Source organism: Microcaecilia unicolor, chromosome 1 (genome assembly GCF_901765095.1).
Source record: "Microcaecilia unicolor chromosome 1, aMicUni1.1, whole genome shotgun sequence".
NCBI lineage: Eukaryota > Metazoa > Chordata > Amphibia > Gymnophiona > Siphonopidae > Microcaecilia > Microcaecilia unicolor.
In genome coordinates, this window is record NC_044031.1 from 92,261,707 (window position 1) to 92,276,107 (window position 14,401).

At 48.4% G+C, this 14,401-nt stretch overlaps 1 protein-coding gene across 7 annotated transcripts in view; it reads right to left on the bottom strand.

The window, feature by feature from the left end:
- The window catches only part of CREM (cAMP responsive element modulator), a 443,843-nt gene that overhangs the window by 305,968 nt on the left and 123,474 nt on the right, over positions 1-14,401 (bottom strand). For all 7 annotated transcript variants that reach the window (XR_003941665.1, XR_003941662.1, XR_003941664.1 and 4 more), the window contains one exon: positions 8,714-8,825. Coding sequence is in view for 4 of the 7 variants with exons in the window: in XM_030198982.1 (XP_030054842.1) it covers positions 8,714-8,821 (108 nt within the window). In the remaining 3 variants the exon portion in view is untranslated. The remainder of the gene's footprint in view (positions 1-8,713; positions 8,826-14,401) is intronic.

Consider the following 14,401-nt stretch of genomic DNA (forward strand, 5'->3'; position numbering starts at 1 on the left):
ATCCCGAATCATGCGCTTTTGAGCGACTGTCGGCCTTCCCCCCATTTCTAGTTTAAAAGCTGCTCTAGCTCCTTTTTAAATGCCGACGCCAGCAGCCTGGTCCCACCCTGGTTAAGGTGGAGCCCATCCTTTCGGAATAGGCTCCCCCTTCCCCAGAATGTTGCCCAGTTCCTAACAAATCTAAAACCCTCCTCCCTGCACCATCGTCTCATCCATGCATTGAGACTCTGGAGCTCTGCCTGTCTCTTGGGCCCTGTGTGTGGAACGGGTAGCATTACCCTAGAGGATCTGGATTTGAGCTTTCTACCTAAGAGCCTAAATTTGGTTTCCAGAACCTCTCCCCCACATTTTCCTATGTCATTGGTACCCACATGTACCAAGACAGCCGACTCCTCCCCAGCACTATCTAGAATCCTATCTAGGTGACGCATGAGGTTCGCCACCTTCGCACCAGGCAGGCAAGTCACCAGGCGATCCTCACGTCCACCAGCCACCCAGCTATCTATATGCCTAATGATCAAATCACCAACTACAACAGCTGTCCTAACCTTTCCCTCCCGAGCAGCAATTGGAGACATATCCTCGGTGCGAGAGGATAGTACATCCCCTGGTGGGCAGGTCCTGGCTACAGGAGTACTTCCTACTCCACCAGGGTAATGGTCTCCTTCTAGGAGACCTCCCTCCTCCAGGGTAGCAGAAGGGCTACCAGACTGGAAGTGGGACTTCTCTACAACATCCCTGTAGGTCTCCTCTATGTACCTCTCTGTCTCCCTCAGCTCCACCAAGTCTGCTACTCTAGCCTCAAGAGAACAAACACGTTCTCTAAGAGCTAGGAGCTCTTTGCATCGGGCACACACATCTGACATCTCACCAACTGGAAGATAATCATACATTTCTTTGCCTTCTATTCATGGAATCCTGAAAGTTAGTGATCCGTTTTGCTTAATTTTACCTTCATTTTTAAACAATAGATATAAAAAGATTCTGGAAGCTTCTTTTTGTTATCAGGCCCCTCACTTTTGGCTTTCTCTCCCTATTGAACTTCAAAGTTCTTTCAGTTAATTCTCCGTATGTGTTCAAAGATTTGTCTTAATCTTTTAAGTTGTTTTAATTTGCTTTGTTACCCGTATCATATCACATCACATCCCGACCAAAAAGTCATTGATGCCGTGCTCTGCATGTGGGAACTTGCTCCTTATGGAATGCAATGGTTATTATAAAAAATGCACTTGCCTTTTTTATTACTGCTGTTTCACAGAGAGATATTGAATAATGAGGTAGGATCTTCCTGCAGAACTTCTGTCCAGAGGCAGTCTAAATGTGCCACTGCGAAGTATTACATATTAAGGCAGGCAGGGCATTTACTTTAAAAACTTTGTTTTAATTCATTTATCCAGCCCTTGCATTCACATGGTTTTTGCTTTTTACACCCAAAGGTGAATTCTAAGGGTGGTTGAACAATTAGATATAAACTGTGTTTATTCCAAATTAAATGGAATATGTCAGTTTTTGGAATTGGAAATGCATGTCTCCGATGTTTTCCATTTTAGTTAACTTCTTGAGGTTTCTAGTTCAGTTCTTTTGCCTTTATAATTGATCTCAGGCAGTTAGTGCTATTATGGTACAGCAATGTTCTGAGTGTGTCTTTGCCCAAGTTTTGTGTATACTGTTAAAGACGTCTTAGCAAGGTGACAGTACTTTGATGGTGTAGCTGTAGTAATGTCTCAGGAATAAGGAATGGTGTGCAAGCTAAAGTTCGTGACATGGCTAAACAGCTTCTAAAATGTTGATAAGTATCTATTTCACAAAACTGAAATTACTCCAGTATTTCAGTAACATCATTTTATTTTATATATATCATATATAATCACCTTATTTGTGTTGGGGGGGTGGTACCACATAAAAACTTTCAAAATTAATGGGGTAGCAACCTACCACATTGATTGTTAAGCAGCTGGAGAGATGTCATTGCAATTCATATTTTTTCTTCCAGCTACAGAAATACCCACTTTCTGCAGCAGCACATCCATAAAGTACAACTTGATCTTGATTGTAGAAAAGACAGCTAAAATGGATAAATTTGTAATTTGGATCGCAGTAGGAAAAGAAATGGAACAGCATATACCCCCAGCATCTGGAGCTAATCAAAATAACAGAAAACAAACTACTGAAGAGTTGGATGAAGATGAGAGACCCAGCACTAGCAGTGGTGAGAGACCCAGCACTAGTGGTGCAAAACCCAACAAAGGTCACTCATTTCAAGAAAAGTGGATGTCCAATTTCAGCTGGCTCACTTACTGCAAGATAAAAGAAAAGGCAAGACTTGCCAAGATGGAAAAAGTAAAGGTTTAATACAGTTTGCTACAAAAGCTGAGGTTTCATTCATTGATGATGGATTTAACGCATGGCATCATGCATTGGAAAGATTCCGTAAACATGAAACATCTGAGTGCCACCGGGAAGGAACAAGCAAATTAGCAAGTACACAAAATATATTTGCCATTATGAGTAAAGCCAAGAAAAATGACATGCTGATTGCACGCCTGGTGCTGACAAAAGCCTTCACATCACTGAGATATCTTGCTCAGCAAGGCCAGGCTATACGTGGTCATCATGACAGGTCTAATTTTTTGAATTTGCTAAATTTAAGGGGTGAAGATGTTCCTGAAATAAACCAATGGCTACAACGAACTAATTACAAATGGTTGTCACATGATGTGACCAATGAAATGCTTATGATCATGTATCAGGATGTGTTGAAAAAACTGCTGGTGAACATTCAAAATTGTGATTTTTTTTCTATCATGATTGAAGAAACAGCTGATGTAAGTGTGCATGAACAAGTTTCAGTTTGCATTCGCTGGGTTAGTGATGATTTAGAGGCTCATGAAACAGGTGAAACAAACAGCAGAAAACCTTTTTAATATTGTTAAAGATGTCTTAACAAGGTGTGGTTTGGATTTTAAAACGTGCAGGGGACAGTGCTTTGATGGTGCCAGTAATGTCTCAGGAATAAGAAATGGTGTGCAAGCTAAAATTCAGGAACTGGAGCCTCGTGCTATTTTTGTTCATTGTTTGGCACACTCCCTCAATTTGGTTGTTCAGGACTGTGTAGTAAATGTATTAGACTGTAGGAATGTGCTCAATGAAATCAGGGAGCTGATTAATTTTATGAGTGCATCTCCTAAACGAGTAGCTACTACTACTACTATTTAGCATTTCTATAGCGCTATAAGGCGTACGCAGCGCTGCACAAACATAGAAGAAAGACAGTCCCTGCTCAAAGTGCTTACAATCTAATAGACAAAAAATAAAGTAACCAAATCAAATCAATTAATGTGTACAGGAAGGAGGAGAGAAGGGTAGGTGGAGGCGAGTGGTTACAAGTGGTTACGAGTCAAAAGCAATGTTAAAGAGGTGGGCTTTCAGTCTAGATTTAAAGGTGGTCAAGGATGGGGCAAGACGTAGGGGCTCAGGAAGTTTATTCCAGGCATAGGGTGCAGCGAGACAGAAGGCGCGAAGCCTGGAGTTGGCAGTAGTGGAGAAGGGAACAGATAAGAAGGATTTATCCATGGAGCGGAGTGCACGGGAAGGGGTGTAGGGAAGGACGAGTGTGGAGAGATACTGGGGAGCAGCAGAGTGAGTACATTTATAGGTTAGTAGAAGAAGTTTGAACAGGATACGAAAACGGATAGGGAGCCAGTGAAGCGACTTGAGGAGAGGGGTAGTATGAGTAAAGCGACCCTGGCGGAAGACGAGACGGGCAGCAGAGTTTTGAACCGATTGGAGAGGGGAGAGGTGACTAAGTGGGAGGCCAGCAAGAAGCAGATTGCAGTAGTCTAAACGAGAGGTGACAAGGGTGTGGATGAGGGTTTTGGTAGAGTGCTTGGAGAGAAAGGGGCGGATTTTACGGATGTTGTAAAGAAAGGAATGACAGGTCTGGGCGATCTGCTGGATATAATCAGAGAAGGAGAGCGAAGAGTCAGATGACCCCAAGGTTTCGAGCTAAATTTAAAAATCTGAAACATTCATCTGATGCACATAACCTGTGACCATTTGCACCCACCAGATGGACACTTTGTGCAGCTAGTTTAAAATCAGTTATTGACAATTACAGTGAGCTGCTTGAATTTTTCCACATGACAGCTGAGGAAGGTCACACTGAAGCTGGGGCTAAAGCAAATGGATTTTGTTGCAGACTACAGACATTTTCTGTGTACTTCATGCTACACCTACTTCTGAAGTTATTCTCTCATATTGATGTAGCAAACACTGCATTCAGGGAACACTTGGTGGAGCAGGGCCTCGTGGCCTCGCAGTGCCACTTCCTTAATAATGCTCTTTTGCTCATCAAGAAATTGATTCTGTCCTATTGGGTGGCAGAAGATTCACCACCTCTATCTGCAGCTATGGTTAGTCTATATGAGGGAAATGGCCTGTTTTGAACTTAGGACCTATCATTACAGCTGGCAGTCTCACTGACTCCCACAGCTGATAAGAAATGCTGTGGCACAAGTTTTTACACTTGTACCATGCAACTACTTAGACAGTAGACTAATTTTTCACACCATTCATTTTTGATTTGGTATTGCTTCGTTGTTAATTGTTTTATCTGAATGTTACAATAAAATATATTAAAAAAAAAAAACAAAAGGTGAATGTAGTCTAAGACTATTTTTGGTGGTGGCAAGTGGAGGGAGAAAGAGAATATTTGGTTGCATTCATTCAGCACCCCCAATCATTTTGAAAAGTTGGCTCCTATGTTGCAAGCGGCCCCCTAGGATTCTATGTAGCCAGTGCTAGTCAATCCTGGTCCACTCTTCACAAAACCTGTAAAGGAGTCCTGTTATTATGAAATCCGAGGTGTGAACTAAGACCCCATCATTGGGAGATGCAGCAGGCATAGGTAGACCTGGAAATGAAGCTGAGATCATTCTGCCAGCATGCAAGGTGGGCTGTCGTTGGGGAAGTGAAAACCTTGATAGAGGTTTCCTGGTTAGTCGCACGGGGCTTCACGAAACCTGCAACTAAACAGAGGATTTAAAAGAATCTATAGAGTCATCCTCTGGCAATCTTTGAGACCTGAAGTCCCTCAGTTCATACCCAACTTCCCCAGATCTACTCCAAGCACAAGATCACTTCTAAAAGGTAGCTTGCTAAATGTGACTTGGAAGCCACATCAGGCATCCAATGCCTAAGCCAGAGCTAACTTCTTACCGAGAAGGTGAAGAATTGGCTGGTGTGGCTATGCACTAGAACTGGCTGCACATCGGAACTAAGTAGGGCTGAGAACCAGCGCTAGATGGTGTATCAGAATATGGCCGTCTGCACCGTTGTGCCCTACAGATAACAAGCTGTAGCTGGATGTGAACCAGCAACCTCTAGATATCTGTGCTCACTCTCAGCTGGTTGCTTAAATTATTAAGCTACCTCTACAATGAAGTAGCTCCGTCATAAACGCTAGTTGTCCCATACAATGGAAAGGTGCAAAAATGCAACAGCAGCAATTAGAGCCACTGGTGACGCTGTGGATACCATGATGGCTGAAGCTAGTATGCAATAGTTTGGCTAATATAAGTGTGAAAAATGAGAGAGGAGAGCTAACCTTCAGTACAGTAGTGTAGTTATAACTGCTCCAGTTATGCAATGAACTGCTTGGCAAAACAAGCAGCAAGAGAGAATGAAATAAAATATGCCCCACTGGAAACACAGCTGAGTCCACAGCTTCAAATATGATGGATAAATCGGCCTGAACCTGTGACCTGCAGTTTGAAAGCCAGCCACCTTTCAGAATAAAACTATTTTAATGTAAACACAACCCAGTCTCATGGTCCCACTGGACCTCTGACCCCATGCTGAGGCCACTTAGGAAACTGCACGAGACACAAGGACTCCCCCTGGAGTCTTCTGACAGTAAGTTGCCTGTGAATCCACAAACACTAAGCCCCAGAATCCATAGCTGAAGCAAGGAGAAAAAGCAGGCTAGAAGAAACTCCAGAAACTGTGAAGGCAGGCAAGGTGGAAGACAACATCCTCAATGTAACTGCAGGAATATATCACTTTTAACCCTGCCAGGCGCCTAAAAACACGGACTGATAGGTGACACCAGATAGTGTTCCAGAGGGACCCAGGGCCCAACTCACTATGGCTCTAAAAGGTAGAGCCTAGAACCAAACCTCTCTCATAACAGCAGAAGCCGTCTTCGTCCCATTATGCCTCCTCCCAGACCAGAACCGCCAAAGAGAAGCCCCAATCAGAGGCACATTAAAACAAAAATAGACTTTGTGAGAATTCAAGTAGGCAAAGCACCGGCATTTACCACCAGAATAAACCCCTAAAGCCATTGGAGCGGAGGAGTGGCCTAGTGGTTAGGGTGGTGGACTTTGGTCCTGGGGAACTGAGTTCGATTCCCACTTCAGGCACAGGCAACTCCTTGTGACTCTGGGCAAGTCACTTAACCCTCCATTGCCCCATGTAAGCCGCATTGAGCCTGCCATGAGTGGGAAAGCGCGGGGTACAAATGTAACAAAAAAAAAACAAAAAAAAAATTACTTGCCTTTAGGGTCGCCAATCCAACAGAGCCACTTCATGGACCTTGTGGACCACCACCCATGGCTGCCCGGGAAGCTGCGGGCGCCTGCAGAATGAAAGGGGTCTAACCCCCCCCCCCCCCCCAAGCATTCTCTCCCAGAGGGCCTTGTTCCTGCAAGGTACTCAGTGGAGAAACAGGGTTAACTAACCCTACTCCCACAGTCATATATGCCTGCAAAGCCACCAGGTGAATGGAATCCCACAGGAGTGGCAGGACAGTCAGCAAGCAAGGCTGCCGGAATCACCGGAAGGAGGTCCCAAGATCGCACCAGTCCCTCAAGTTTACCATGTGGCGCGGCGGGAAAGATGGCGCCCTCAGGCAGGCGCGCCCAAGAAAATGTTCACCATGCCCGCCAAAATGAGCCGTGAAAGAGAAGCCGCTCCCTGGTGTCAGGCTGTGGTCAGAGGGTTGGCATGGTAACAGCCAGGACAAATGCCTGCCGCTGCTCACAGGCTGCTGCAGGAGCCATGTTCACACGCTAGCACTGCAAGTGTAAAAAAAACTCACCCCTTAGGGGATCCGCAGGTAATGCCAGTCCTTCCACAGTGAGCCGGTACTACAAACCAGCCTAAGCTTGCAGCACAAGTGTGACCAGGCTGAAGAGCTGTCTTAATTTGGTTTGCTGTGTCCAAACAGCCAACTTTTTTTTTTTTTTGAGAGAGAGAAAGAATGAGTGAGTGAGACAGAGAGAGAGAGACTGAAGAAATCTCAGCCAAAGCCCCTTACGGCACAGCAGAATAGGACCAATAGGGGGAGGGACCTGGCACTACCAGGTATATACTGAGCCCCGAAGCCCGGGTCATCTCAACCCCAAAAGCTACACTGCACCCAAGGAACCAGGCCAGGAGCCAATCAATCCAGAGATGCATGGTCATGACCATCCACCTGCTAGAGAGAATACTGAGGTTAAGGTGGCGAACATGACCACATGTAGTAAACCTCTGAAGTCCTCTCTATCTCCACCTGCTCACAGAGGGACATAACCCATTCATCTCTGGATTGATGTGTGGGACGCTATGGAAATTAGAATCATCATCCTCATGGGACTCTGCGCTTCCCTTTCCATTTAACTCTGGTCTGTTTCTATATGTTTATGGTTGTACTACAAAGTCATTTCCCTTTTGCCAGGCACTTTTGAAAGAAAACAGGCAGTTTCCTACATAGTTCAACCATCTTGAGTTTCATCAATTCAAACTAGGGAACTTGGTCCCTTTTTTTTTTTTTTTTTTTGTAACTCAGTGGTTCTCTCCTGCTCCTTAGGGCTTTCAATAGAAAACAGATCTATTGCTGGATTCCGGCACCATTAACTTTCATTCACAACTCCCCAGGGATTTTTCCCCTTTAACAATCCATTACCTCTACCTCCCAACTTACACAGTTCAGTCATTGCTGAGAAAATCCTCAGCCAAGGTTCATGCACCAGGGTCCTACAATCATGGGGCTTAAATCTGGCCACCATATCAGTCACCACTGTGCAATGACAATGACTCTCTCCAAACCTTTGTAGCATCCCAGTCTCAGCTGACCCAAGGAGCAGAGAACACTGATCAGCAAGGGTGGGAGGAGGAGTGAAACCCAGGTTCCTTTGCTTGGTTATACACAGCCCCGTTTCTAAATAAAAAGATCGTGTAAGAAATGAAAGAGCTTCTATTGCTGGTTAAGATAAAACCTAAAGTCAAGACCCTCACACATGTTCAAGAAAGTTTAATTGGACTAACTTTATATATTCATAACTAGCTTACAATAATTATCTTCAGAAATATGAGCCAACAATGATGTTAGAATATAAATGAGTAGTTCACGGTATCCCAAAACTTTGACTGAATCACTAGTCCAAGTGTGCTATGCATCAGACTACACATTCCTAAATTTCCTAACACTGATCCAGCAGTATGCCTTATTTTATTTTAGCTTGAACCCAGTGCCTTTACACTGACACCCAGTCTGACAGAAACATCAGATAAATCTGATTGAAAGATAGCCATGTAATATTTCTTGCTCAACTGATGGATTCTTAACACAAACGCATATTGTAATTTCAATTATTTCAACTCCACATTTTCACCTTTAATAACCAATACAAGTTCACTTTTTTGCCTAGATTCTTTTGTTTTATATTACCTGAGCAACAGTTTGGCCAGGTTGAGTTTGTATCTGAATAGACTCATTCTCTCCCACTGAATCCATTGTATTTCCATCCTGCTGCGATTCCACTGTTTCCATGGTCATTTGTCTAAAAATATAAAACCATATGACCAGAAAAACACATTGAAAGTAAATTACTTTTTTCTTATTTTAGCAGGTAGTTTAATTCTGCTTTGTAATGTCATCATTATGCTATTCTCTATGTACCACTAACTGTTATCTCCCAATCTACTATCTACCAATAACGACACATTGTAAGCCACATTGAGCCTGCAAAGAGGTGGGAAAAAGCGAATGCTACATACCTGTAGAAGGTATTCTCCGAGGACAGCAGGCTGATTGTTCTCACTGATGGGTGACGTCCACGGCAGCCCCTCCAATCGGAAACTTCTCTAGCAAAGTCCTTTGCTAGTCCTCGCGCACCCGCGCGCACCGCGCATGCGCGGCCGTCTTCCCGCCCGAAACCGGCTCGAGCCGGCCAGTCCAGTATGTAGCAAGACAATACACTTCAAGGGAAGACACAACTCCAAAGGGGAGGCGGGCGGGTTTGTGAGAACAATCAGCCTGCTGTCCTCGGAGAATACCTTCTACAGGTATGTAGCATTCGCTTTCTCCGAGGACAAGCAGGCTGTTTGTTCTCACTGATGGGGTATCCCTAGCCCCCAGGCTCACTCAAAACAACAACCATGGTCAATTGGGCCTCGCAACGGCGAGGACATAACTGAGATTGACCTAAAAAATTACCAACTAACTGAGAGTGCAGCCTGGAACAGAACAAACAGGGCCCTCGGGGGGTGGAGTTGGATCCTAAAGCCCAAACAGGTTCTGAAGAACTGACTGCCCGAACCGACTGTCGCGTCGGGTATCCTGCTGCAGGCAGTAATGAGATGTGAATGTGTGGACAGATGACCACGTCGCAGCTTTGCAAATTTCTTCAATGGAGGCTGACTTCAAGTGGGCTACCGACGCAGCCATGGCTCTAACATTATGAGCCGTGACATGACCCTCAAGAGGCAGCCCCGCCTGGGCGTAAGTGAAGGAAATGCAATCTGCTAGCCAATTGGATATGGTGCGTTTCCCTACAGCCACTCCCCTCCTATTGGGATCAAAAGAAACAAACAATTGGGCGGACTGTCTGTGGGGCTGTGTCCGCTCCAGATAGAAGGCCAATGCTCTCTTGCAGTCCAATGTGTGCAGCTGACGTTCAGCAGGGCAGGAATGAGGACGGGGAAAGAATGTTGGCAAGACAATTGACTGGTTCAGATGGAACTCCGACACGACCTTTGGCAAGAACTTAGGGTGAGTGCGGAGGACTACTCTGTTATGATGAAATTTGGTATAAGGGGCCTGGGCTACCAGGGCCTGAAGCTCACTGACTCTACGAGCTGAAGTGACTGCCACCAAGAAAATGACCTTCCAGGTCAAGTACTTCAGATGGCAGGAATTCAGTGGCTCAAAAGGAGGTTTCATCAGCTGGGTAAGAACGACATTGAGATCCCATGACACTGTAGGAGGCTTGACAGGGGGCTTTGACAAAAGCAAACCTCTCATGAAGCGAACAACTAAAGGCTGTCCTGAGATCGGCTTACCTTCCACATGGTAATGGTATGCACTGATTGCGCTAAGGTGAACTCTTACAGAGTTGGTCTTGAGACCAGACTCAGACAAGTGCAGAAGGTATTCAAGCAGGGTCTGTGTAGGACAAGAGCGAGGAGCTAGGGCCTTGCTGTCACACCAGACGGCAAACCTCCTCCACAGAAAGAAGAAGTAACTCCTCTTAGTGGAATCTTTCCTGGAAGCAAGCAAGACGCGGGAGACACCCTCTGACAGACCCAAAGAGGCAAAGTCTACGCTCTCAACATCCAGGCCGTGAGAGCCAGGGACCGGAGGCTGGGATGCAGAAGAGCCCCTTCGTCCTGCGTGATGAGGGTCGGAAAACACTCCAATCTCCACGGTTCTTCGGAGGATAACTCCAGAAGAAGAGGGAACCAGATCTGACGCGGCCAAAAAGGAGCAATCAGAATCATGGTGCCTCGGTCTTGCTTGAGTTTCAACAAAGTCTTCCCCACCAGAGGAATGGGAGGATAAGCATACAGCAGGCCCTCCCCCCAATCCAGGAGGAAGGCATCCGATGCCAGTCTGCCGGGGGCCTGAAGCCTGGAACAGAACTGAGGGACTTTGTGGTTCACTCGAGATGCGAAGAGATCCACCAAGGGGGTGCCCCACGCTTGGAAGATCTGGCGCACCACTCTGGAGTTGAGCGACCACTCGTGAGGTTGCATAATCCGGCTCAGTCTGTCGGCCAGACTGTTGTTTACGCCTGCCAGATATGTGGCTTGGAGCACCATGCCGAGACGGCGAGCCCAGAGCCACATGCTGACGGCTTCCTGACACAGGGGGCGAGATCCGGTGCCCCCTGCTTGTTGACATAGTACATGGCAACCTGGTTGTCTGTCTGAATTTGGATAATTGATGGCCAGCCGATCTCTGAAAGCCTTCAGAGCGTTCCAGATCGCTCGCAACTCCAGAGATTGAATCTGTAGACCGCGTTCCTGGAGGGACCAGCTTTCCTTGGGTGTGAAGCCCATCGACATGAGCTCCCCATCCCAGGAGAGACGCATCCGTTGTCAGCACTTTTTGTGGCTGAGGAATTTGGAAAGGACGTCCCAGAGTCAAATTGGACCAGATTGTCCACCAATACAGGGATTCGAGAAAACTCGTGGACAGGTGGATCACGTCTTCTAGACCCCCAGCAGCCTGATACCACTGGGAGGCTAGGGTCCATTGAGCAGATCTCATGTGAAGACGGGCCATGGGAGTCACATGAACTGTGGAGGCCATGTGGCCCAGCAATCTCAACATCTGCCGAGCTGTGATCTGCTGGGACGCTCGCACCCGCAAGACGAGGGACAACAAGTTGTTGGCCCTCGTCTCTGGGAGATAGGCGCGAGCCGTCCGAGAATCCAGCAGAGCTCCTATGAATTCGAGTTTCTGCACTGGGAGAAGATGGGACTTGGATAATTTATCACAAACCCCAGTAGCTCCAGGAGGCGAATAGTCATCTGCATGGACTGCAGGGCTCCTGCCTCGGATGTGTTCTTCACCAGCCAATCGTCGAGATATGGGAACACGTGCACCCCCAGCCTGCGAAGTGCCGCTGCTACCACAGCTAGGCACTTTGTGAACACCCTGGGCGCAGAGGCGAGCCCAAAGGGTAGCACACAGTACTGGAAGTGGCGTGTGCCCAACTGAAATCGCAGATACTGTCTGTGAGCTGGCAGTATCGGGATGTGTGTGTAGGCATCCTTCAAGTCCAGAGAGCATAGCCAATCGTTTTGCTGAATCATGGGGAGAAGGGTGCCCAGGGAAAGCATCCTGAACTTTTCTCTTACGAGATATTTGTTCAGGGCCCTTAGGTCTAGGATGGGACGCATCCCCCCTGTTTTCTTTTCCACAAGGAAGTACCTGGAAAAGAATCCCAGCCCTTCTTGCCCGGATGGCACGGGCTCGACCGCATTGGCGCTGAAAAGGGCGGAGAGTTCCTCTGCAAGTACCTGCCTGTGCTGGAAGCTGTAAGACTGAGCTCCCGGTGGACAATTTGGAGGTTTTGAGGCCAAATTGAGGGTGTATCCTTGCCGGACTATTTGCAGAACCCACTGATCGGAGGTTATGAGAGGCCACCTTTGGTGAAAAGCTTTCAACCTCCCTCCGACTGGCAGGTCGCCCGACACTGACACTTGGATGTCGGCTATGCTCTGCTGGAGCCAGTCAAAAGCTCGCCCCTTGCTTTTGCTGGGGAGCCGCGGGGCCCTGCTGAGGCGCACGCTGCTGACGAGAGCGAGCACGCTGGGGCTTAGCCTGGGCCGCAGGCTGTCGAGAAGGAGGATTGTACCTACGCTTACCAGAAGCATAGGGAACAGTCTTCCTTCCCCCAAAAAATCTTCTACCTGTAGAGGTAGAGGCTGAAGGCTGCCGGCGGGAGAACTTGTCGAATGCGGTGTCCCGCTGGTGGAGAGACTCTACCACCTGCTCGACTTTCTCTCCAAAAATATTGTCCACACGGCAAGGCGAGTCCGCAATCCGCTGCTGGAGTCTATTCTCTAGGTCGGAGGCACGCAGCCATGAGAGCCTGCGCATCACCACACCTTGAGCAGCGGCCCTGGACGCAACATCAAAGGTGTCATACACCCCTCTGGCCAGGAATTTTTTGCACGCCTTCAGCTGCCTGACCACCTCCTGAAAAGGCTTGGCTTGCTCAGGGGGGAGAGCATCAACCAAGCCCGCCAACTGCCACACATTGTTCCGCATGTGTATGCTCGTGTAGAGCTGGTAAGACTGGATTTTGGCCACGAGCATAGAGGAATGGTAGGCCTTTCTCCCAAAGGAGTCTAAGGTTCTAGAGTCTTTGCCCGGGGGCGCCGAAGCATGCTCCCTAGAACTCTTAGCCTTCTTTAGGGCCAGATCCACAACTCCAGAGTCATGAGGCAACTGAGTGCGCATCAGCTCTGGGTCCCCATGGATCCGGTACTGGGACTCGATCTTCTTGGGGATGTGGGGATTACTTAGTGGCTTGGTCCAGTTCGCAAGCAATGTCTTTTTTAGGACATGATGCAAGGGAACAGTGGACGCTTCCTTAGGTGGAGAAGGATAGTCCAGGAGCTCAAACATTTCAGCCCTGGGCTCGTCCTCCACAACCACCGGGAAGGGGATGGCCGTAGACATCTCCCGGACAAAGGAAGCGAAAGACAGACTCTCAGGAGGAGAAAGCTGTCTTTCAGGAGAGGGAGTAGGATCGGAAGGAAGACCCTCAGACTCCTCGTCAGAGAAATATCTGGGGTCTTCTTCCTCTTCCCACGAGACCTCACCCTCGGTGTCAGACACAAGTTCACGGACCTGTGTCTGCAACCTCGCCCGGCTCGACTCAGTGGAGCCACGTCCACGATGGGGACGTCGAGAGGTAGACTCCCTTGCCCGCATCGGCGAAGCTCCCTCCGCCGACGTAGTCGGGGAGCCTTCCTGGGAGGTGGCCGCAGTCGGCACCGCACGCGGTACCGACGTCGGGGACCTTAACCCCGGGCGATGGGCCAGCCGGCGCCACGCTCGACGGTACCGGAGGCGCAAGCACCGCCGGTACCGGAGGGGTAGGGCGCAACAGCTCTCCCAGAATCTCTGGGAGAACGGCCCGGAGGCTCTCGTTCAGAGCGGCTGCAGAGAAAGGCATGGAGGCCGATGCAGGCGTCGACGTCAGAACCTGTTCCGGGCGTGGAGGCTGTTCCGGGCTGTCCAGAGTGGAGCGCATCTACACCTCCTGAACAGAGGGTGAGCGGTCCTCTCGGTGCCGATGCCTGCTGGGTGCCGACTCCCTCGGCGACCCAGAGCTCTCGGTGCCGACGTGGGGAGGAGACCGGTGTCGATGCTTCTTAGACTTCTTCCGAAGCATGTCACCGGAGCTCCCCGGCACGGATGAGGAGGACGTAGAATCCATCCGTCGCTTCCTCGGGGCCGAGGTTGAAGCAGGTCGATCCCGGGGGGGGCTGTACCGCAGGAGCCCTCAGGGTAGGGGGAGACCCACCCGAAGGCTCACCGCCACCAGCAGGGGAATGGACAGCCCTCACCTGCACTCCTGACGATGCACCACCGTCCGACGACATCAGGAGACGAGGT